We start from the raw sequence: 24,197 nt of genomic DNA, 5'->3' as shown, positions 1-24,197 counted from the left end.
CTCAGCCTCCTAAAACTGGGATTACAAGCATGAGCTACCACATGAGGCAATTTCCCAGCCTTAAGAGGCACACACTCCCCTTTGAGGTCCCTGTTGTTCAGGAACTTCACTCATAAAATGAGCCGTCAGTGCACAGACATTTGTTTCAGTAATTTATGCTGAGGAAAGGACTGAGTTGAGGAAGGGAGAGGCTTTTACCTGCTGAATGACATCCTGTGCGGTGCTGACGCGGGGTGCTTTGATGACTGTTCGAGGTTGCTCTGGAGAAACATCATGCACTTGGACAAAGAAACTCTCCTCCTCTGAGCTCAAGATCACCTCTTTGTCATCTTGAACAATGTTTTTCTCTTCTAGGTTCTATGTTTAAAAAAAAATATGAGTAAATAATAGGTTTATGCAGAATAAAGAAAGACACATCTAGCAAAAATCTGAGCTTGTATCTTGGTGATGTAGAAACTTCTTAGCTTAGTATCTCATATACTATGTTGTTATTTCATAAACTGTTCTAAAAGGATATACGTGTCTTCTGAGAGGAAGAAACTACTGTGCTTCTGATGATGTTGACAGATCCATAACAAGCCAATTTATCTGCTCCTATTAGCTGTGGATTTTTATTTTTTATTTTTTTGAGATGGAGTCTTGCTCTGTTGCCCTGGCTGGAGTGCAGTGGCACGATCTTGGCTCACTGCAGCCTCTGCCTCCTGGGTTCAAGCAGTTCTCCTGCCTCAGCCTCCTGAGTAGCTGGGATTACAGGTGTGTGCCACCATGCCTAATTTTTGTGTTTTTAATAGAGACAGGGTTTCACCATGCTGGCCAGGCTGGTCTTGAACTCCTGACCTTGTCATCTGCCCACCTCAGCCTCCCAAAGTGCTGGGATTACAGTGTGAGCCACTGTGCCCAGCCTACCTGTGGATTTTGAGAGTCCGAGTTGACTGTAGATAAATTTGTAGAAAGGCAATATACCATTTTGCCAAGTAGCAAAAGCCAAATAAGAACACAGTAAACTGCATTTAAAAGAAAGCCCACCCATTTCCACAGACGTTGAGCATTTCAGAAATGCTAGACATCTGAAATGTAAACCATGAAATTGACAGGTTGGGTGAAGAAAACTGCAGTGACAAGGCTGAATGAATGGCTGGAGGTAAGCCACATTGAAACAAATTTTGACAAAATTCACAGTAATTATGAGAATTAGATTAATTGGCTTTTCACCAAAATTATGTATCTACAGATAGATGTATCTTATTAAAAATTTTCAAACAGTACAGAAGTGTATCAAGAAAAACCAAACTTTTCCCATTCTCATCTTTTCTCCTTCTCCCACCTTAATCTCCACAAAATACCCCACTGTCATTAGGTAATACATCCTTTTAAACATTTGCTGTGGATGTTCAAATGTATTTTTGTGTATGTGACTGTGTAAAGCAACACCCTTGAATTATGTGAATTTAGATATAATGTGATTGTCAAGCAGCTGCTGTTCTTTGTCCGCCCCATTTTCAAATGAGGATAACTTAGTTAACTTTTGCAAGAGGGAGACTTAATAAAGGGGAAGGAGAGGCAAAGTGAGTAAACAGTAGTCAGCCTCATCTCAGCAAGTGAGGACTTGGCAGGAAAACCCCCTTATCCCCAGAAATGTAGCCTCATCTCTCCACACCAGGCTACTGAAATGGTGCTAGCTAACCAGAAGAATCCATGAGTTGCTGTCACTCTCCTGGAAGTTTCAACTAGAATTGTACCCATTGATTAAAGTCAGAATAGATAACTGCCACCAGGTGGCGCCAAAACTGTAACCAGGTCCAGAAAGCACTGGCTCCTGAAGCTTGCCCCAATCATTTAATTACCTTTGCAGTCATGGCCCTTTAGTTACATGATTTTTTGTTAAATAAATAAAGATATATAATCTATTTTAACTTTTTTCAATGAGTGAAAAAATCCATTTGAATTTTTTCCAATTTTTTCCAATGAATGAATACTCCATTATATAATGGAAGAGACGAGCTATTGTCTCTTCTTGCATTAAATGAGATTGTATCCTATGTATACTGTTTTACAACTTGCTTAATAATATGTCATTGCATTGATCATAATATATTTAACCAGTCAGAGGGCAAGATTTAGAGGTAATTCACGTGACATAATTTATAATCTGTGTCCCCCAAACCAGGAGGCAAGAAATCAGAGAAAACCAAAAAGTTGCCACATAAAATGTCCCAACAATGATGCATTAAGCTTTACTTTTAAGAGAGCACCTTTGAGCCTCCCTCAGAGCTTATTTTAAGGTGTTTCTAGCCACATTAGTTGGAAGCCACAGGTTATGAACGAAATAACAATAGCTCTCGCTTATATCCCTTTTTACTAAGCATTGTTGCACACATTGTCTGTCTACATGTTTGACATGAATCTCATGATAATTTCTTTGAGTCAAGTAGGGTAGTTTCTATATAGATTTTACAAATTAGGGCAGTGTGCTTTACAGAAGTTAGGTGGCCTGTTCATTGTGACAGAGTCCTGGTTTACCCAGTTTCAAACCCAGTAACAGAAGAGGACACATTGACCACAGGAAGATGTGGTACCCGACAGCCTGAAAGCCCAGGAGACAAGAAAATTATAAAAGGCAGGCAGGAGAGATCAGAGGTCACAGATAGCAATTGCAGAATTTTCATATGTGGGCAAACCGCTTATATGTCTTATTAGTTCCATGGGATAAAATAAATGGAAATACTTATAGCCCAAATCTATCTCCTCTAGTAGTACCTACCCTCTTGCATTTAGTAAGTACTGAATTCATTTATTCAATCGGCGGATATTATTTGGGTATCACTATGCACCAGGTAAACCTAGATACACTACATTTATTATCTTTTGAGATATAATATTTCAGTCATTTCAAAAATTTCCTAACAAAGGCATATAAAGGAGAACTTGCCATATTTTACTCATCAGAAAAAAAGCTTGTTAGCTTTCCCTTCTGACTTATGCCCCTTTTTCTTCAAAATGCATTCTTTTACCAGCCTTTTGGAAGCATATTCCTGAGGTCTCTACTGCCTGTTGTCATATACTTTTTTTTTTTTTTTATTTTAAAGATGAAGTCTTGCTCTGTCACTCAGGCTGGAATGCAGTGGTGTGATCTTGGCTCACTGCAACCTCTGCCTCCTGGGTTCAAGTGATTCTCCTGCCTCAGCCTCCTGACTAGCTGGGACTACAGGTGCTTGCCACCACGCCTTGCTAATGTTTGTACTTTTAGTAGAGATGGGGTTTCACCACGTTGGCCAGGCTGGTCTCGAACTCCTGACCTCAGGTGATCCACCCGCCTTGGCTTCCCAAAGTGCTGGGATTACAGTCGTGACCCACCGCACCCAGCTTGTCATACACATTTAAATTGCATTTGGGTGTCCTTCCCCTTCCCAGTTCCTCTGAGCATATAATGAAGCTTCCTGTGACACTCAGCAGCCAGCCCATCTTCTCTCTAGCCCACCCACTGCCTCCTGCTCCTCCCAAGGTGCTGAGTGTGGGTGATCCACAAGGATGGACACAATTTCAGCCTGGGTAGCACAGGATGGCGGAAAGAACACTGACCTGGAAGCCATAGACTTGAATTGTTTCTACTTCTAACCCTGTCATGATTTCACCTCTCTGAATCTATTTCTTTAAGTGTAAAATGGTTTCTGTTATATCATTCAACATACTGTTTGAGGGCTTTCAACACTAAATTGTATGCAAATATGAGGTTTAAAATTTTACTGATTCACTGACACCACTTAGAGGATACTTTTTACATGTAGCTAATTAATAAGGCAAGACAATTTAAGAACAGGAAAAAAATTTAGACATTAAAGATGGCTTCAAAAGTATAGCTAAGCCCTCTGATATTTTATCATAAAGCAATTATTATTAGGGTTGCCTGGTCTCTGTCTTAGCAATTAGTGTGTCTTAATAGGGAGAGAAGGCTGGGGAGACAATTACATTTTTTGCTTAAATGAAGTGTCCTTTCATCATCTTAGGCAAGGTCAGGGAAAGAAGGCAGTGGCTCTGGGCTCTTGAGGTGATGCTAGAGCTCTGTAGAGCTTCAGATCATGTTCACTGTGACTAGAAAGTGAAAAGTAACACATAATGGTGAACATTGGCTATTATCTTCACTGTGCCCTGGCAAGCATGGGCCTGAGGGATCTTCTATCAGGCAAGCACTATCACATGCCCCAAAGGAGCAGATCATGTGCCCAGAACAGGGCTTGGCACATATTAGGTGCTCAATAAATATTTATGTAATCAAATTGTTGAACAGACCCGACTGCTTGATTATCAACACGTCACGAGGCATGATTGTCTATGCTAGAGAAATGACCTTATATGTCATTTTTAAGTTAGTAGCGTTTTCTCTGCTAATTCAGAAAAAAAATAAGTGCTTCATCAATTAAGTCAAATAGGAGCCAATCAGTTTGGAGTCAGCATGGCATTGGTACATCCTTTCCTTCCTGGGAATGATCATGGGGATCTTAGCACATGTAATACAAATGGTTACTAATTCTGACTCAGGCCAAGAGATTATTCTTACTTTGTATGAAGTTCTGGAATATTTTCAAAGAAATATTATTGTTTTACTTATAAGCACGGAAGCTTCTATTAGCTAAAACTTCAGCAGGCACCAACTGGAAATCAATCGACCCCAAAATAGAAAATACCTGCAGGTTTTGCATTATACAGTAATGTGACGCTTACAACAATGTCTTTCCACACGTAGAAATAAAATACTGATCCATAGCTGATGACATGCATAAGGAATCTTTGCTTCCTTTATCTTATAAGGGATGTTTTTATTTATTTTTAAAATGGAATAGTTTCTTTGCATGAGAAACCTTTTTTTTTTGAGATGGAGTCTTATTCTGTCACCCAGGCTGGAGCACAATGGCACGCTCTCAGCAACCTCTGCCTCTCGGGTTCAAGCAATTCTCCTGACTCAGCCTCCCTCATGAGCAGCTGGGATTACAGAAGCCTGCCACCACGCCTGGCTAATTTTTGTATTTTTAGTAGAGATGGGGTTTCACCATGTTGGCCAGGCTGGTCTCGAACTACTGACCTCTAGTGATCCGCCCACCTCGGCCTCCCAAAGTGCTGGGATTACAGGCGTGAGCCACTCTGCCCGGCCTAAGGGATGTTTCTTAGATTGAATTTCTGTACCTTAGAGATAATATTCTGAATATGTGCAGAAGAAGAAAACTGTTCATCCGCATTTACTTAAGAATGTAAACCAAGTTGCAATTAGAAGAAATTCTGAAGGTCAGGGAGGCGGTGAGTGGTAACTGGCTAATCACATAATGAGTTGTTACTGTGTAGGCTGCACCAGACACACTTACTTCCTGCTGGGTTTTTAAGAGAATCCTGCCCACATATCCCTCTTCTGGAAACCAGCTGCTTAAAATTTGCACGATCTCCTCTTCTGGACCAATGGCTCTCTGGAATGGTTGTTTCCTGCATTCATTCTTTTCTTTAGATATAAAATATTTTTCTTCCATCAAAAAATAGTCTGTGGTAACAGGTTTGATGTCTTGTTCAGTTGTCAGAATCTAAAGAAAAAGTGAAGGCAAACTGAGGAGTGAGGAAAAAACTTAAATTCAAAACAAATCGATTTTCATGGTGTTCAGATAGGTTTGCTATGCAATTTATAAGTGAAATTTACTCCAGAGTATTGCATAATTCTTTTTGGAAGATCTAAGAATTCTCTTATGTTCAGAATGGATTGTTTATGTTCACTCCGGGCAACGGCACAACTTATTCATAATCCCCAGACAGCATAACTATTTTTCCCACTGCTGGAATGAGAGCTCCTAGTGAATTAAAAATTTTAGGTTTCTCATTCCATGAACTTAGCCCTTTGTAATCTTGCAACACAGGACCGAGGGCAAATAACCTAGTTTAGTATTTACTAAGACAATCTCTTTTTCTCACATTGGAAATACTCGGTCATCTTCTCATGGAAGGTTTGTAGGGCGAGGTTCTCATGTGGTCTAAGTTCCTGGGAATTCTTCTTTAAATAAACTGACAGTGTGCTTAAAGCGCTTGTTTTCTTTGTTGGCTGTATGCGGTCAAACAGGACAGCTGAGACAAAGCTCTGGAACCAGACAGACCTGAGTCTGAGGTCGTCCTTTAATACTTGTTAGCTATGAATTATTGGGTAAAATACTTAATCCCTTGGAGGCCGTTTTCCAGTCTACACAATGGAAATAGTAGTAGTAGCAATCTTAATTTTGTTTTATGGTTGAAGCATAAATCATAACATGGGTATGTTATGAGAACTCAATAGATGAGCCATCATTATAGTTACTTTCTTTTTTTTTTTTTGGAGACAGAGTCTCCCTCTGTCGCCCAGGCTGGAGTACAGTGGTGCAATCTTGGCTCACTGCAACCTCTGCCTCCAGGCTCAAGTGATTCTCGTGCCTCAGCCTCCTGAGTAGCTGGGATTACAGGCGTGCACCATCATGCCTGGCTAATTTTTGTAGTTTTAGTGGAGACGGGGTTTCACCATGTTGGCCAGGCTGGTCTCAAATTCCTGACCTCAAGTGATCTGCCTGCCTTAGTCTCCCAAAGTGCTGGGATTACAGGCATTATAGTTTTACCAATGTATTCTTTCTCACTCATATTGTACAGGTTACTACAAAAGGCTGAACTTGAAGGGAGTAAAGGTCAGTCGCAGCAAAGAAACTCCCTTGGTTGCCTTCCTGTGAGAAGTAGCTTGGTAATGAGAGAAAGCTGCCACCATCTGGCCTGGATTAAGCAAACACCCTTCTCCTCAGGCCCCTGCCAATAAGGCAAAGCCCAGAGTGAACACATCTCGCCAGGAGGAAAAGCAGAATGTGATGGACTGAGGGCGGTGGAAGTGAAGGTTCTCAGGAAGACTCAAATCTCTCTGCCCCAGCCCTTGGTCTATAATGGATGCAATGCTGTTGACTCAAAAGGGGGCCAAGGCAAATACTGCAGGGATAATTCAGGATGTAAAGCTTCTGGACCACCTCCACAAGAGGGCCAGCATCACCCCCTGCTCAGTCCTGCTTTACATCTGTGTGCTGATTTGCATGGGTGACAATAAAGCAATGGACTGCTATGGGTGGCTCTTGGAAAGTTTTCTTTTACTTTACGAAACTTCAGCAGTGCTTTGTGATAGTGGACACTGAAGTACATGGACTGATGTATTAAAACAAAACCAAAACCGTTGGCAATAGCTTCTGTTTGATAATCTATGAAATGTGACATCTGAGCTGTTTTCTCTATTTAAGTCAGTTATAAAATGTTGGACAGAACGTTAGCCTGTCTAGAGATGTGCCCTTAAAGGACAGAGCCATTTATTAACACTTATTGTTTGTAATTGTTCAGTTGGTTTTTAATTCCTCCAAATGTTACAATCCCAGCCACATTTCATCATACACCCTAACTTCAGAGGGAGCTCAAGGGCCATTCCCTTGGTCATTGCTTCCTTTAGTCTACCCCTATTCAGGAGAAGGAATTCTTTTTTTTTTTTTTTTTTTTTTTTTTTCTTTTTTGAGACGGAGTCTCGCGCTGTGTCACCCAGGCTGGAGTGCAGTGGCGCGATCTCGGCTCACTGCAAGCTCCGCCTCCCAGGTTCATGCCATTCTCCTGCCTCAGCCTCCGAGTAGCTGGGACTACAGGCGCCCGCCACCACGCCCGGCTAGTTTTTTTTGTATTTTTAGTAGAGACGGGGTTTCACCATGTTAGCCAGGATGGTCTCGATCTCCTGACCTCGTGATCCACCCGCCTCGGCCTCCCAAAGTGCTGGGATTACAGGCTTGAGCCACTGCGCCCGGCCAGGAATTCTTTTTTATGTTTTTGAAGCAGAGTCTCGCTCTGTCACCCAGGCTGGAATGCCGTGGTACGATCTTGGCTCACTGCAACCTCTGCCTCCCAGGTTCAAATGATTCTCCTGCCTCAGCTTCCCAAGTAGCTGGGACGACAGATGTGCACCACCACACCTAGTATTTGTATTTTTAGTAGAGATGGGGTTTCACCATGTTGGCCAGGATGGTCTCCATCTCTTGACCTCGTGATCCGCCTGCCTCAGCCTCCCAAAGTGCTGGGATTACAGGCGTGAGCCACCCCGCCCGGCCTCTGCCTATTCTTTATGCCTTTCCCTGCTAGTCTTTAGTAACAAGTGCCGCTGCGCCCGGCCGCACCGAGAAGGAATTCTGAAATGGGTTAAGGATAAAATCATCTGCAAGGATTTTAGGCCACCGTACCAAGCAAGGGTAGAGCTTCTAGTGTGGAAAAAAAAAAGGAATTATGCATGGGTCCTGTCTCGCCCTTTGGAGGACATGCCCCTCCCTCTTTAGATGCTGCTCTGTGTCCCTGGCTCTCACTCTTAGAAGTCCCCCCATGGATGGGGACCCCAAAGATCCTTTGGAGGGGGATCTAGGGCAGAGGTGGCACAGCGTAAGGAGGCTTAGGCCAGTTCTGCTACAGGGCTTGGGTTAACAGGCTTCAGGGTCTCCATGCCTCTTGCTACCACCAAAAGGAGAGGACCTCAAATGCCAAGGTCAGGTGCCAGGGGAGGGGAGCAAGGCGGCTGCTCCACATGCAAAGGAAGGCCTTAGGCCGGAGGGGCAGGAAATGTCTTCTTGGCCCATGTGGCCCATCCTGAAGCTCTAAGAATTCGATTCAACTCCTCGGATGACAAGAAGATTCCATTCACCTAATGTGCAAATTCTCACTGATTACTAATCTCTGCGTGAAGAAGGAAGACTAGGCCATGTCCAGGCTTAGGGCGAAAGCGTATATATGGTTGGAAGGCCACTCATTCTGGTCTTTACCATTCTAGAGCCTAGTATTTTATATAGCTTAAGAATAATTAAAAAATCTTCTCTACAGGTTAAGGTAGTTTGTCTAGTGGTACCAAGATTCATCAGATGATTCTTGGAGAGGATCTCGACGTTGAACAACACATTTCCAAATAATCAAAAGGCATATCATCAACATGGACTTTTGCGCATTTATGTGCATCTGTATGTGTTTACACACACAGGCATTTATACACACACGTACATCCATACATCTTAGATTTTGCATTCTCTCAACCATGGCTCAGGGGACTTACTTGCTGCAGAAGTTGCTTTGCCTTGGTGCCTCCATTAATAGTGAAAACAGTAAAGGGCTCTGGCCCTGGGACCCCATGCACCGTGACTCTGTGAGTCTGCAAACATTTTCTTTCTTCTGTAGTAAACATCTGTCAAGAAGATCACATGGCTGATCATTCATCCTTAATCACATATTTCTAAGCTCTATTTGATACAGAAGTGCTAGTACTTAGAAGTATGGATAGCAACATATAAATGCAAAAGATGAGAGTCCATTTGTAGCCCAGTGCATCTTAATGTGGTAGAAGGGGCAATGCTACCTCTTCCTCAATCATTTAGTGAGGGTATTTCATAAGCATATCACCAAAATATCAATTTATTTTAAATTACGGTATATCTTTCCATCACAATTAGAGGCTGATATTATCTGAAATGTACATTAGTTCTTACTTATTAACTGATGTTCCACAGTATCTATTGAGTTCCATCTCTCTTCAGGGTACTGGGCTAGAAATTAGGATGATAATAATGAAACGTTCTGCCCTTACAGAGTACACCATTCAGGCACATGAATCATTATAATGCAAAAATATATCTGTTAGAAAGAGCTGGGTAAGTACGTAACTTAATTCTTTGGGCATTTTGTGTATTAAGATATATTCATTCATTCAAAATAAGTAATTTGTGGAAGGCTTATAGTGAATCAGACATTATGCCTGTCCCTAGAAAATCAGTGGCAAATGGGACACTATCCCTGCCAAGGGCTTCCAGGTGAATGAGACAGCTAGAGGGAAATGTAGGCAGTTGTAAGGAGCACGGCACATTCCTTGCAAACCCAGAGGAAGTGGCCTAGAAGAGGTCTGGGAGAAACCAGGGAGGGCTTTCTGAAAACGGTATCTGAACCAAATCTTGAAAGACATAGTGTAATTTAGCAGATGAAGAATGAGACGAGAGAACCCCAAATCGATGTAACGTGTACAAAGACTTAGAAGTCGCCTACAGCAGGGCATTCTGGGAACATCAAGTTCTACAACTAACTTGTTGGAGGGAGAAAGGCTGGGGATGTACGCAAAAGCACAGCCACTCAGGGCTTCGCCTAACTGGCGAAAATTTAGACTGAAACTGGCAAAATGAGGATCTGAGGGCTGAAGTGTATTTTTAGCATGTACTTTATTTTTATTTGGGGTGGGGGGGAGAGGTTAACTTTGTTATGCTTGTACAATGCGATTTTTAAAAGATCAGTTTTACTGAAGTATAATTGTCATACTATAAAATGCACACATTCTAATTGTATCATTTAGCGCACTATACTATTAATTAAAAAGATTAAATAGTTGCCAACATTTACAAAACCCCAGATGTCCTGATTCTCTTGAAAAACCAAAAGATCTGACGACATCACAAGGCAACAAGCAGCTAGATCTGAGAGCTAGGTGACAGCTGCCCCTCTAAATGACCCAGGAGCTCTCTGCTTTCTAAGAGTCTGTGCTCAGCCCAGGTCCATGCCTGCACATCATCTTCTTGGGACCCTCCTGGCATGTGAATTTGTGACTTCTGGTATAAACTATACCCTGAAAGCAACAGAGAACTGATGGAGGGTTTTTCACAGAGGAGAGACACGATCATATTTAGATAGATCTGTTTGGGAGGCCCTAGATGCAGACAGACAGAGGGGCAAACCCGGAGGAAATGAGACCAATTAGGAAGACTCTACCACAAGCCAGGTGAGAATGAACCAGGGCCAAGGCAATAAGGACAGACCAAGATGAATGGATGTGAAAGACACTAAGGAAATAGAATGATCAAGTCTTAAACGGGGAAGAAGGCCAGGATGACCTACAGTTATTGGCTTCAGCAATGGAGAGTGATGCTCTCCATGGTCAAATGCATATTTACCAAGCATATATCCATATATGGCTGCCCAGGAGCCCCAAGGATGGCAAGGTGTGATATAACAAAAAAATACATATTTGGTCTTTGTCCCCAGTTCTTGGCACACAGCTCCTAAAACCTTTGAAATCTCTGGAGTGAAAAGAGTGTCTTTTGTTGCTACTGAGATGACTGGTGGCTGAGAAAGACCAAGGCATGATTAGAGGGGTGGAACCCTCAGCCCTGCTGCCAGACCTCAAGGAGGGGAGGGGGCTGAAGACTGAACTAATCACCAGTGGCCAGTGATTGAACCAATCATGCCTAGGTCATGAAACCTCCATAAAAACCCTAAATGATGGGGTTCCGAGAGCTTTCAGGTTGCTGAACGCATCAAGGTTCTGGGAGGGTGGCCTGGAGAGGACATGGAAGCTCTGCACTCCTCCTCCCATACCTTGTTCTGTGCATCCTTCCATGAGGCTGCTCCTGAGGTGCATCTGTTCTGATCAACTGGTGATAATAAGCAAAGCACTCTCATGAGTTCTGTGTCATTCTAGCCAATTATTGAATCTGAGGATTTATAGGGATCCTCTGAATTTATAGCTGTTTGGTCAGAAGTCCTGGTGACAACCTGGGACTTGTGACTGGCATCTGAAGTAGGAGTAGTCTTGCGGGACTGAGCCCTCAACGTGTGGGATCTGACACCAACTCTAGATGGATAGTGTTAGAATTGAACTGAAATGTAGGACACCCAGCTGTTGTCAGAGAGTTGGAAAAGATACCACATTTTTGGTGTCAGAAGTGTTGTGAGTAAAAACAGCTCATCTGTGGCATCTGTGGAATCTTCAGCTGTAACAGATATTGAGGTCACCCAGCTTAGAACTGGGTATTTGGCCCTGCTCTGCCTTTCTGAAAGCATCTGATTCCTGCTCTTTGTACCAAGCGGCCCTGCCCTTCTTGTCAATCCTCTGCACAAGGTGGAAGCCACACCTCCCTCCACGTTGGCCAAAGTGCTGTTCTAAACCTTGGACACATGGTGCAATCACCTGATGATCCTTAAAAAAACTGATGCCTGGGGCCCACTGCAGAGACGCTGGTTTAACTGGTGCGGGGCGTGGCCTGTGCACATGGAGTTTTTAAAGCTCCCCAGGGGATACAAATACACATTCAAGGTTGCTGTGGAGTGAAGAAGGGAAACAGGAGGAACACCTAAGCAAACAAGGGCAGGGACAGCGGGAGTCAAAACTGATAGTGGTGAGGGCAAAAGAAGGGCAGAGAAGAAAGCAGAAAGTAGCAGTGGAAGCTGTCATGGCCAGTGCCATTGTGAGCACAGAAGGTGCCTTTCCAAAGATTGTTAGGACTATGTTGAGTCTGAGATTGACACAAAAGTAATCACGTTGTTAAACATGTAATGGGGGTAACCAATGGACACACTTTTAAAATGTATGTTTAATTTAAAGAAGCAGCATAATGGAATTAGCCAGTTAATTAAAGTAGTTGTTTTAAATATACCTTTTTAGAGACAGGATCTCATTCTGTTGTCCATGCTGGAGTGCAGTGGTATGGTCATAGCTCACTGTAGCCTCAAACTCCTGGGCTCAAGCAGTCCTCCTGCCTCAGCCTCCCAGGTAGCTGGGACTACAGGTGCTTGACACTATGCCCAATTGAAACACTTTTTTTTTTTTTTTTAATAGAGATGGGGTCTTTCCCAAGCTGATCTTGAACTCCTGGACTCAAGCTATCCTTCTGCCTTGGCCTCCCAAAGTGTTGGGATTAGAGGCATGAGCCGCTGCACTCAGCCCAGTTTCTTACCTAACTAAACCATCCTGCATTAGTGAGGGGGCCCTGGTCTAAGTGTCTTCAAACTTTAGTGGGCACTGAGTTTCCGTGGGGCACTTGTTAAAATGCAGATTCTGGTCAGGTGCGGTAGCTCATGCCTGTAATCCCAGCATTTTGGGAGGCCAAGGCGGGAGGATCACTTGAGTCCAGGAGTTTAAAACCAACCTGGGCAATATAGTGAGACCCCATCTCTACAGAAGAAGAAATTAGCTGGGCATAGTGGCACATGCCTGTAGTCCCATCTACTCAGGAGGCTGAGGTGGGAGAATAGATTGAGCCAGGAAGGTCGAGGCTGCAGTGAGCTAGGATGGCACCACTGCACTCCAACCTGGGTGACAGAGTGACACTGGGCGACAGAGACACACTGTCTCTGGAAAAAAAAAGCAGATTCTGCAACTGTGGCACTTTCTACAGTGTCCTTCTTCCATTCTCAAGGGTGCAGATTCTGCATCCCCCAAGCACTGAGGTGCAAGTTATGCGTCGCCAGCGGAGCCTATTGCTCTCTCCAGCCTTGCTCTGCCTGTGACATTTGCCCCTGGACTGCTGAAGGAGCAAAAGATTTTCCTGGTTTAACCTAAAGTTTCTGGAAGTATTGGAAATGCTTCCTACTAGGCTTTGCTTAATAAACCTCTTCCCCACTTTATTGTATTTGGCTCACTTCTCTGATAGACACTATAATACATGGGCTTTGTTACTAGAACTTGGGTGTAAATCCTGGACTGCTGCTTGCTAGCTGTGTGCCCTCAGATGTACTGAGCTCTACCTTCCTCATCTGTAAAATGGAGATGATACTAATAGCTACTGCCTGACGTTATTGAGAGGACTGAGTTAGTATATATATAAAGCGCTTGCTAAGTGCCAAGTGTCAGCCATTACTGTTATTAATTTCCATAGCTACCTAATTCATAACTCACACCAACCACTTTGCTGAGCCACAAAAAGCCCACCTTCAGTGTAGCAATCCCCATAAATATGCTGAGTGAAACAGAACTTCATTACCGAAGAGGCTGACATGGGACTGCCAGAGGAATTTTCTTCCATCCTTCTGCTGTTAATGAATAAACTAGAGATCTCCAAGACTTCATTGTGAAGGTTTCGCAGCTGAAGATGTCGATAGCCTGGAGTAATACAGAATTGGCAAAAGCTTGTTAACCATGCGCTACCGAAAAGAAGATGCTCCTGGAGGTCAGTAAATGACAGGTAGAAAGAAGACCTTAAAATGGGCAGGGATGGCAACAGGCTTGCAACCAACAGGCGCCTTTTCGCCAGGAGAGTGCTGCCCCCTGAGCTACCCAATGGCAATTAATTTGTTCAAGTACTGTTTCCAACTTAGACTCAAACGGAAAACCTTAAACTCAGACAAAACCTGATCTAGTAGGAAAACCTGATCACTAACAGTCCCTGTTCGAATGTTCTACCTTAGAGCAGCTTTAGTGATAACAGAATATTCCCACCATGGGAGATTGGTTATAAATTATGGTATGACTGTAAGTGTAAGTATAAAATGGAATACACAACTGGTAAAAGTGGTAATGTACATGTATAGTTATTAACATGAACGGTTGCTCACTATATACATTAGTAAGTGAAAACCAGTAAGTTACAAAACATGAAGATTAGTAGAAAGCCTATTTGTTAAAAATGTATCTGTATGCTCATATGTTATATACATGGGAGGAGAAACAAAGCCTGCAAGACTTATACACCAAAAGTGACTGTGTTGGAGAGATGGAAAAATGGATAATTAGAGATAATTGTTTTTGTTTCTATGTACTTTCTCACATTTCTGTAATAACAGTTATGGGTGTCCCCCTGACCCCATACTCCCCATTCCTGTGTAGAAGTCCTAACCCTCAGTACCTCTGAATGTGGCTATATTTGAAGAGAAGGCCTTTAAGGAGGTAATCAAGTTAAAATGGGTTCCTTCAGGTGGGCCTTAATCCAGTGGGACTGGTGTCCTTATGAGAAGAGGGGATTAGGACACAGACAACACAGAGGGCTGACTGTGTGAGCACACAGTGAGCAGGTGACCATCTGCAAGCCAAGGGGAGACACCCCAGAAGAAACCAATCCTGCCAACACCCTGATCTAGACTTCCAGCCTTAAGACTGTGAGGAAATACATTCCTGTGGTTCAAGCCACCTAGTCTGTGGTATTGACTAATTAAATGACCACAGGCTACTTGCACAGAGAAGAGAAACAGGAAAAGAACACAAAGTAGGAAACTGTAATGTGTTTGTGAGCTCCGAGGATGGCAGCTTGAGTGTGGCTGGGAGAGGAAGTGCGTACTTAGAACATTGGTGCTCAAAGGAGACCATCAGAGCCAGCGCACCTGGGAGCATGTTAGAAAGGGAAACTGTCAATCGCGCCACTGCACTCCAGCCTGGGCGACAGAGCCAGACTCCATCTCAAAAACAAAACAAAACAAAACAAAACAAAACAAAAAAATGATGCACAGGCTGAAATTTATCAGAGTGCCACAGCAAAGCCAATCCACAAGCCAACAGCTCTAGCCTTTGCCCAGAATTCTTCATTACCCTCTTCCTGCACCTGAAAACCAGTCCCAGCTTCCAAAACTGGACTTCTGCCAGGCACCGACTCCAACCACGCGGTCACTTAGGCCACCACCACACCCGACCCCTCCGACATCTCTGTTTCCTCTATTTCAATCCCTGCTTTCAAACTGCCAGCAGCGCTGTGGGTAGTATTTAGGAAGAAAACTGTGGAAATGTGAGTGCAACAACCACTGCTCCCAACATCAGCAGGCGTGGGTGAGGCTGCACTTTACAAGGGATATTGTTAATAACCGCAGATTCTTAAAAAATGTAAAAGAAAAATTTCTTTTGAGACGTGCTTCAAAAGTGCTCCAATCTGTATTTCCTTTTGCTTCTTATTTCAACTTCTTTATAGGAAAATGTCAAACACAAAAGAAGAGAGAAGAGTATAAGGCAATTCTGGCATCCATCGTCAAGCTACAACAATGATTAACATTTAGACAATTTTATTCTACCTCGTTTTAAAGCTTTCAGTGGAATGATTCTCTGAGCAGTTACCGCTGAACTGTTGTTTTCCACAACTGCAAAACGAAGAAATACAAGATCTTCGAAGTGAACGCGGAACAGAAACTGCTCGTTCCACATGGGGTTCAGGGTGTTTCGATGGATGGGCTTTGTGCGGAAATGGCAGCTGTCCAGAGGCATGCCCAGGACGTCGACTTCAATGCACGGGCTTCCCGTGCTGTTACTGGGGCACACATTCTGACCAGAGACAATCTAGAGTGAGAGAGACAAAAGGGATCAAAGTCACTGAGGATAAAAACGAAAGACAACCTCTATACCTCACCGCTTCCCTCTGCAAAGGAATCCCAAGAACACTGGAATGGACAAAGTGAATGATGAATAAAACTGTTTAAAAAGTAAGTGATTGTAGGGCCGGGAGCAGTGGCTCACGCCTGTAATCCCAGCACTTTGGGAGGCTGAGGTGAGCAGATCACGAGGTCAGGAGATCGAGACCATTCTGGCCAACTTGGTAAAACCCCATCTCTACTAAAATACGAAATATTAGCTGGGCATGGTGGTGCGCACCTGTAGTCCCAGCTATTAGGGAGGCTGAGGCAGGGGAATCGCTTGAACCCAGGAAGCAGAGGTTGCAGTGAGCTGAGATCACACCACTGCACTCCAGCCTGGTGACAGAGCAAGACTCCATCTCAAAAAAAAAAAAAAAAAAAAAAAAAAAGTAAGTGATTGTAACTGGGTAATCACATGACTGGAGTCATGTGAAAAGCCTATTTTGTCAACATCATTCACTTAACTGTAACCTTTCAACTATCAAAATGTTCAACTATCTTAAAAAACCAAACAAGATGAAGTTAAATTTCTCACAAAAGATGACTTTACTCAATATAATAATAAATTTGTTACTAATATTCTGTTCAAAATGTCATAGGAATATGTTTCATAACTTCAAAACCATTTTCTTGATCAGTTTCATTTTGGAGCAAGTTGCAGACATGTTAGGAATTAATTCACAGCTTTCTGTAAACAGATAAAACTACCCTCGCCCCTAGCTAAAAAAAAAACGAAAACAAATAGGAAAGGGGCTTCTGTCCTGCTGTCTTAGGGAAAGAGAAAAAGCAGTTTGGGTGGTAGGAAAGTCTGTGAATGGGGTTATCCAAGGGGTTTGGGGGTGTCGTACTTGGAGGGCTGCCTGACATTCTTCCTGTGGAGGGAGAGAGACAAGATCTAAAGGTGGAAAGAGATGACCAGGTCTCTGTTGTTGTTTTGTTTTGTTGAAACAGTGTCTCACTCTGTCACCCAGGCTGGAGTGCAGTGGTGTAATCTTGGCTCATTGCAACCTCTGCTTTCTGGACTCAAGTGATTCTCCAGCCTCAGACTCCCGAATAGCTGGGACTACAGGCATGAGCCACCATACCTGGCTAATTTTTTTTGTTATTTTTTGTAGAAACAGGGTTTCACCATGTTGCCCCGGCTGGTCTCAAACTCTTGAGCTCAAAGCGATCTACCCACCTGGGCCTCCCAAATTGTTGGGATTACAGGTGTGAGCAATCACACCTGGCCAGGTCTCTGTTTTTAAGAAGAGCCTATGGAGTTTTGACAATAAGTTAATTAGGTGAAAAGGAATAAGGAAAGGCCCATGAATGATAAAGGTTAAATTATAACGAGGAAATATACTTAATTGTATTTATATATTGACGCAAGTTTGTCTGATCTTAGAGCTTTGGAGCTTAACATGAGCTGATATAACAAAAAGCGCAACTTTCATGGGCTATACTCATAGTTATGATTCTGTGGGCCCTGGAAGACAGAGTTACCATCATCAGTACATCAGGTGAAGCAGGGACCTCATAAGTCCTGCTCCTGGGCTCTGACAAACACAGTGTCTGGCAACAGCTTGCCTAGCCATAGCTACTGCTTCCTGGGAGATAAATACATTATTCTGGGAACTAAATCTGTATGACCAAAATTGTGACATGACAGCTTTCCAATGCCTTGAATTCAAAACCAGTTCATTTTCAGAAAGGCTTAAAGCCAACCTTAAGTTCTTTCTCTAGGGGCTGTACTTACAGTTAAAGAATAGACTACAGGATCCATGCTGTCCAAATCTCTTTCCAGTGGAGAAAACTTCTGATACATCGGGCAGTTCTTGTCCCACAGAACTGGAGGTTTCAAAACATAACCACAACCACCATTTGCCTCAAACATTGCAGCATTTAAATGTAAAGGGAGATCTGTAAAACAACAACAACAAAAAGCCAATATAGCATGTTACTTTGTCACTTAAGTATCATCTAATAAATTTAAAGTTCAAAAGAACTTTGCATCAATTTTCCCTAAGCTCCAGCATGAAAAAGAGATAATCACCCATTCGTCCCACAGATTGATAAATGCCTACTATATGCCAAGTTGTGTGAGGCATCAGATACAGCAGGTAATAAGAGAAAAATTCCTGTCTCTCTGGGGCTTACAGTCTATGGATTGCCCTGTGTTGCCACTCCAAACTAGGTTCCACCACTTAAAAGCGCCTTTGCAAATATTTGCTACATCTGTCTGAAAAATCTTGTGAAATACAGTTGGCCATGGGGGATTGGTTGCAGGACGAGAAGGTACCAAGGTCCACAGATGCTCAGGTCTGTGATATAGATGGTGTAGAATTTGCATTATAACCTATACCATCCTTCTGTACACTTTTTCTTTTTTTTCCCCTGGGAGCATAGATTCAAGTTGCCCTGAATGTATGCTCCCTCTTCTGTATACTTAAAATCATCTCTAGATTACTTATAATACCTAATCCAATGTAAATGCTACGTAAATGGTTGCCATACTGTATTGTTTAGGGGAAAAAAAAACGAAACAAGGCTGTATATGTTCAGTGCAGATGCGACCATTCATTTTTCTAATGAATATTTTCAATCCACAGCTGGTTGAATCCACAGATGTGGAACCCAAGGATATGGAGGGGCAACTGTACCTTATTTGATACTAAATTTTAGAAAGGAATAATGGCTTATCTCTAAACCATGCAGACAATTGTATGGACAATTCTTGCTATTTCAAATGTAAGATAAGAATCTTAATTATACAAGAAAGAATAGGAGAATAGACAGAAAAACATGCTTTTCCTTGAAATCTTAATTTCATCCCATAAATTACAATACATCTACTTCTTTTTAAAAAATTGTAAACATGGAAAAAAAAATCACATCTGATTCACATCATGTCCACAATCCCCTCAGTCATAAACGTCAGGAACCTTCACAGAAGCTTTGAGTTTTGTGTTGCCAAATTTTATTTGGCACAGTACTTTGATGAACAATTGGATTCCTGCACTGTTTCTAGGCTCTTACTCAAATGCTCACCTGATGGCACAAGTCTGTATAAAAGTTACCCAAATGAGCAAAAAGTTGATGAGATGCACCTGATGAATATTCCCTCTGATAGATTCCTTCCACGTGCAAGAATGAACTTTGTACATGGACCACATCAAGGCAAAGTTCAGTAGGCACCTTGGGGCAATGAAAAGTTGGCCTCTACTTGTCTCGTCTGTAAAATGTTTCCATGTCTGTGGGGTTGGCCAGTATTGTGTTCAGGAATTCCTGGTGTAAGGTGTCTTAGACATATGAAAGCTCCTTATCTGTAAAATGAGTGCAGAGGACCTCATCTCTCAGGCCCCTGCCAGTCCTGATGTGACTGGTTCATTGTGGCCCTGCTGCCTCACCTGCACTGGGAGAAAATTCTCTTCTTAGGCTACTTCGTGACAGAGGAACACAGACATGGTGAGGGTAGCAAAGAGGGTGAAGCCAACTAGCTCATATGGGGTGGGTAAAGGTGAAATGGATACATAGTACTAACAACAGCAATGGCAGCTCACACTCTGCACTCTTACTAAGGACCAGACACCATTCTAAGCACGTTATATGTATCAGGTATCTCCCAATAATCTATGAAGCAGATCCTTTTAGTATCTCCATTTTTATGGATGAGGAAACTGAAGCACAAAAAGCGAAAACACCCAAGGAACATAACTAGTAAGTGGTGGACATTATAAATCGAGCCCAGATGGCCTAACCCATTGTTCCCATTCTTAACTACTGAGCCATATAATGTACATCTTATAGGGGTGTGGATACAGTAAATGAGATTTGGCATATACAAGGTGCTCAATAAACAGTAACTATATTTTTCTGTGATCATGACATCAATCTCAAGTGACTTCAGTAGCACCGTGTCTATCCTAATAGTTTTCCAAAACTTTAAAGCTGTAAAGCCAAAACTCTAAAGCTATTATTAAAACTTTGAAGCTTTTAAAAAATTATTTTATTTTGCTGTTTTAACTTCAGGGGTACATATGCAGGATGTGCAGGTTTGTTACATAGGTAAACATGTGCCATGGTGGTTTGCTGCACCTATCAACTCATTCCCTAAGTATTAAGCCCGGCATGCATCAGCTCTTTCCCCTAATGCTCAGTTTCTTAACTGAAATCTAACTTGGTGACCTAACATGTAAAAGAGATCCACGTAGAGCCACAGTTTGAAATAAAGGTGGGACCTCAAATCTAGCCCTCTTACTGTCCCCTGGACATGGTCCCAGAACTTCATCTGGGGCTATAGTTTAAAAATCATCATTCCAACCAAGTGAAAGAGTATGCACAAATCAGTGTAACCCTGCTACACCTCTGAAACAATGCACATAGTGGTAGATCAAGCATACCATTGCCTTGATGGTCTTCTACTCATTAAAATACTCTGCATTATGTAGACACCATTCACATAATGTTTATCCTTATATATGAGGACTGGAAAAGTCTGTCATTCAAAAAAGCTTAATAAATTCTTTAAGAAAAGAGGTTTTTCTTTTGACTAGGGTTGCATGTTTACACATGGTAAGGTACTGTTCTGCCTCAGATGCAAAGAACTTAGAGGGTCTGTTGCCAGCAATAACCAGGGGTTTGCATACCAGCCTCAGGTCAGTTTCTAAACTCAAGAGTTGGTTTTATTGAGTATTGATCTGGGAAACTCCTAGTTCCAGATCACTTCAGACCTCCTTGGAGTTGATGGAACCAGCAGAAAGCTTGGGAAGGGATGGCCCTAAGTCCACGGACACCCACTTGGAACATTAGAATCCTCTGAAATCCAGGAAGTCGCAGAGCAGAAGATCCATGAAACCTCTTGGGAGGTTGGCCCTGGGAGGGTTTCTCTGCTATTTGGTTGGGATGCTTCATGGAAAATCAAGCACTTCCTAGCCTGGAAATTCTTTTCAACAATTGAAAAATGATGCTTCAGTTGTTGACTCTTATCAATCTATTGGATCTATCTATCTATCTATATTTCTTTTTCTTTTTTTTTTGAGATAGTGTCTCGCTTTGTCGCCCAGGCTGGAGTGCAGTGGTGCGATCTCAGCCGACTGCAATCTTTGCCTCCTGGGTTCAAGCGATTCTTTTGCCTTAGCCTCCTGAGTAGCTGGGACTACAGGCATGTGCTACCATGCCTGGCTAGTTTTTGTCTTTTAGTACAGATGGGGTTTCATCATGTTGGCCAGGCTGGTCTCAATCTCCTGACCTCAGGTGATTCACCTGCCTTGGCCTCCCAAAGTGCTGGGATTACAGGCATGAGCCGTCATGCCCGACCCCATCTATGTATTTTTTGAGACAGGGTCTCGCTCTGTCACCCAGGCTGGAATGCAGTGGCGCAATATTGATACACTGCAACCTCTGCTTCCCGCTCAGCCTTCCAAGTAGCTGAGACTACAGGTGTACACCACCAAGCCCCACTATTTTTTTTTTTTTAATATTTTTAGTAGAGGTGGGGTTTCACCACGCTGGCTAGGCTGGCCTCGAACTCCTGGCCGGAAGTGATCCACCCACCTCAGCCTCCCAAAGTGCTGGGATTACAGGTGTGAGCCACTGCACCTGGCCTTATCTATCTGTTTGAATTTGCAATTCAGAGAAGTAAATACTTGGAAAAGATCTTGACCAAAAATCAAGAACCACATGTTCATATTGCAGTGGGGCTGATGGAGATAATCTGCCTCAACTGAGAGTAGCAAGCATTTACTGAGCAACTACTGTGTGCAAAGTATTAATATGAAATCAGGCTCTACCCCCAGTTTGCAGAAATGAAGACCATTTTTACAGATGAACACACTGATACTCCATGTTGCTTGTACTTTGTCCAACATGGGGAGATGTTTAATCAGCACATTGAATGGAGAGAGGTTATGTGATAGCACCTTTTCCCGGTTTGGAAGATTATGCAGAGAAATTTGAGGAGGAACCACCCAGCACAGCCATTTGATTGGGATGGCTTAAAGATGTACTCTCAATCCCAACTTGATTTGGAATAGAGGCAAAGCCTTTAAGGGCGAGTGGAGGACAGGCAGCGTTAGTCTGTACTTCTGGACAGCAGGGTAACCCACGGAGTGGCAGCTCCCTGTGTCCCCTTCACCTGTGGCTCCCTTTTGCCATCAGTGGAGCCAGTGTGTCTACACCAGTCCTGGCACTTCTGGAGAAAGGGCACATCTAAAACCAAATGCACTTCCATTTCCTTGAGAAAATCTTTTGATAGTGACTTCAGTTTACTTAAAATATGCCGGTATAACAACCAATGGCACCAGGTGGACACAGGACTACAGACAGGGCTAGAGATGCGAACCCACAAGCCACTCAGAAAAGAATGAACAGAAATAGAAAATAAAATTTTTACAACTTCGGAAGTATTTCACGATTATTTCCATTTGTGAGCCCAAATCATACTGTTTTCATAACTTATCAAACACACTCAATGATAGTTAACCTTTGTAGAATGCTCTCTATGTGCCAGGCACTATGCTAAATATGGTACTTCACTGGCATCATCTTATTTAATTTTAACTGAAAGAAGCACATATAACAAGGGCAGAAACGTGACCAATATCTCTAATCATATGTCTTTGGGGTCATCCACCAATGGGTGGTGTTGGCACCAGTGCCAGGTAGCTAGCTGGTCCCAGAGCTAAAGCTGTGGTTTGACCTCAGCTGGAGACAAGGCCATACTGTGGTTTGTGGTTCAGCATGGTTAGATGAGACTGGATTCAGTTCACGGGACATGAATGATAACAGCTGCCTGCTGCTTGACTGTTCAAAGGAAAAACTGTGGTTTATGAATGAGTTTTAAGGAAACATTTTTCTACTCTTTCCTCACCTTCTGTAGCTCCTTTCCTCCCCCATAACCAATTGGAAACAAAATTCTTTCTCTTTTAAACTTCCAGACTCCTTGAATTTTTTAGTACAAGTCATCCTACCTTCAACAAATTAACCAATTTGTGCCTTGGTTTGCTCATCTGAGAAATGGCGATCATAAAGGTACACAACTTCAGAGCTGTTGTGAAGACTAAATCAGATAATAGGGGGTCAAGAATTCAGTGTACTGCCTAATGCACAGTGAGCGTGCAATCAACGGCAGCTTCTACTCTGGAGTGTTAGGCCTCATATCAGAGTCTCATTGACTATGGAGAAACATGATCACTACCTACTCTGTTCATGTACTTCACATACTTGTTTTCCTTTTGTTAGCTACTCCTGGGGCACTGACCATTATTCTCCATCTCAATTCCAAAAGGATAAGAAGCTAAAATGGTTTTAATTTGCAAAGTGGCTGGAGCGACATTACTTTTTGACTACAAGAACAACTGCGTAGTGAGACAGGTTAACTAGGCGGTGTTAGGAAATCCCTGCTCCAAAAAGAGCTTTAAACATAAACCAGGCACGGCTCTGTCAAGAGCAGCTTGGTGTTTGAAAAACTGCATTAAAAAAGGGGCAGGACCAGGAGACCTTACAGGCCCCTTCAAGGTTCTTCAAGGTTCTTTTCTATCACCTTAATCTGAAACATGAGAGGCACAATTCAGTATCAAATTCACTTCTGTTTTCCATCATATTTTTACTCTCACATACGGTGTGCCCCAGTCTGGAATCTTGCTCATTTGAAAAAATGTTGTCAAACTGCATTTACTGAAATGTAAGATGCAAAGGAGAGAGGTGAGCGTGCAGGCCCCTTACCATCGGTCTGGTAGTTGAGTGCCACGAGCTGTATCCCATGGAGCCAGAACATGATGGGGTTCGGGTTGGAGGAGTCGATGCGAGTGGCAGCAGGGTAAGTTCTCAGCAGCTGACAGGCGGTATGCTGGATCAGTTTCTGAGAATACCTGCGACACAGACGTTTGGCGGCATTTTCATTCAGCGACGAGATATGATAACATTTAGGAGTTCTAATGATAGCACTGAGGGACGTGGTTGGGTTGAGAGGGGAAGAAGATTCCTCCCAGGTCTGTCGAATGCCTTCACAGGAACCTAAACCCCCCAAGAAATTAGCCACAGATTAGTGTAGAAAACTTTAAATATTTTAGTAAGATAAACCTTGA

General features: G+C 42.8%; 2 protein-coding genes across 15 annotated transcripts in view; one reads left to right on the top strand and one right to left on the bottom strand.

Annotated features, from left to right (window-relative positions):
• NOC3L (NOC3 like DNA replication regulator) overlaps positions 1 to 7,214 on the top strand; it is a 48,197-nt gene extending 40,983 nt beyond the window's left edge. Inside the window, exon 22 of the transcript XR_280760.5 lies at positions 6,646 to 7,214. The gene's annotated coding sequence lies outside the window, so the exon portion shown is untranslated. The remainder of the gene's footprint in view (positions 1 to 6,645) is intronic.
• The window catches only part of PLCE1 (phospholipase C epsilon 1), a 349,469-nt gene that overhangs the window by 6,451 nt on the left and 318,821 nt on the right, over positions 1 to 24,197 (bottom strand). For all 14 annotated transcript variants that reach the window (XR_012417971.1, XR_012417972.1, XM_005565986.5 and 11 more), the window contains 7 exons: positions 23,836 to 24,126; positions 17,870 to 18,033; positions 15,796 to 16,057; positions 13,785 to 13,903; positions 9,101 to 9,229; positions 5,355 to 5,564; positions 199 to 357 (listed from right to left, as the gene is read on the bottom strand). Coding sequence is in view for 12 of the 14 variants with exons in the window: in XM_005565986.5 (XP_005566043.3) it covers positions 199 to 357; positions 5,355 to 5,564; positions 9,101 to 9,229; positions 13,785 to 13,903; positions 15,796 to 16,057; positions 17,870 to 18,033; positions 23,836 to 24,126 (1,334 nt within the window). In the remaining 2 variants the exon portion in view is untranslated. The remainder of the gene's footprint in view (positions 1 to 198; positions 358 to 5,354; positions 5,565 to 9,100; positions 9,230 to 13,784; positions 13,904 to 15,795; positions 16,058 to 17,869; positions 18,034 to 23,835; positions 24,127 to 24,197) is intronic.

This window comes from Macaca fascicularis, chromosome 9 (assembly GCF_037993035.2).
Source record: "Macaca fascicularis isolate 582-1 chromosome 9, T2T-MFA8v1.1".
Classification (NCBI taxonomy): Eukaryota; Metazoa; Chordata; class Mammalia; order Primates; family Cercopithecidae; genus Macaca; species Macaca fascicularis.
Note: the sequence above shows the minus strand (reverse complement) of the source record. Positions and strands in the feature narration are given on the sequence as shown.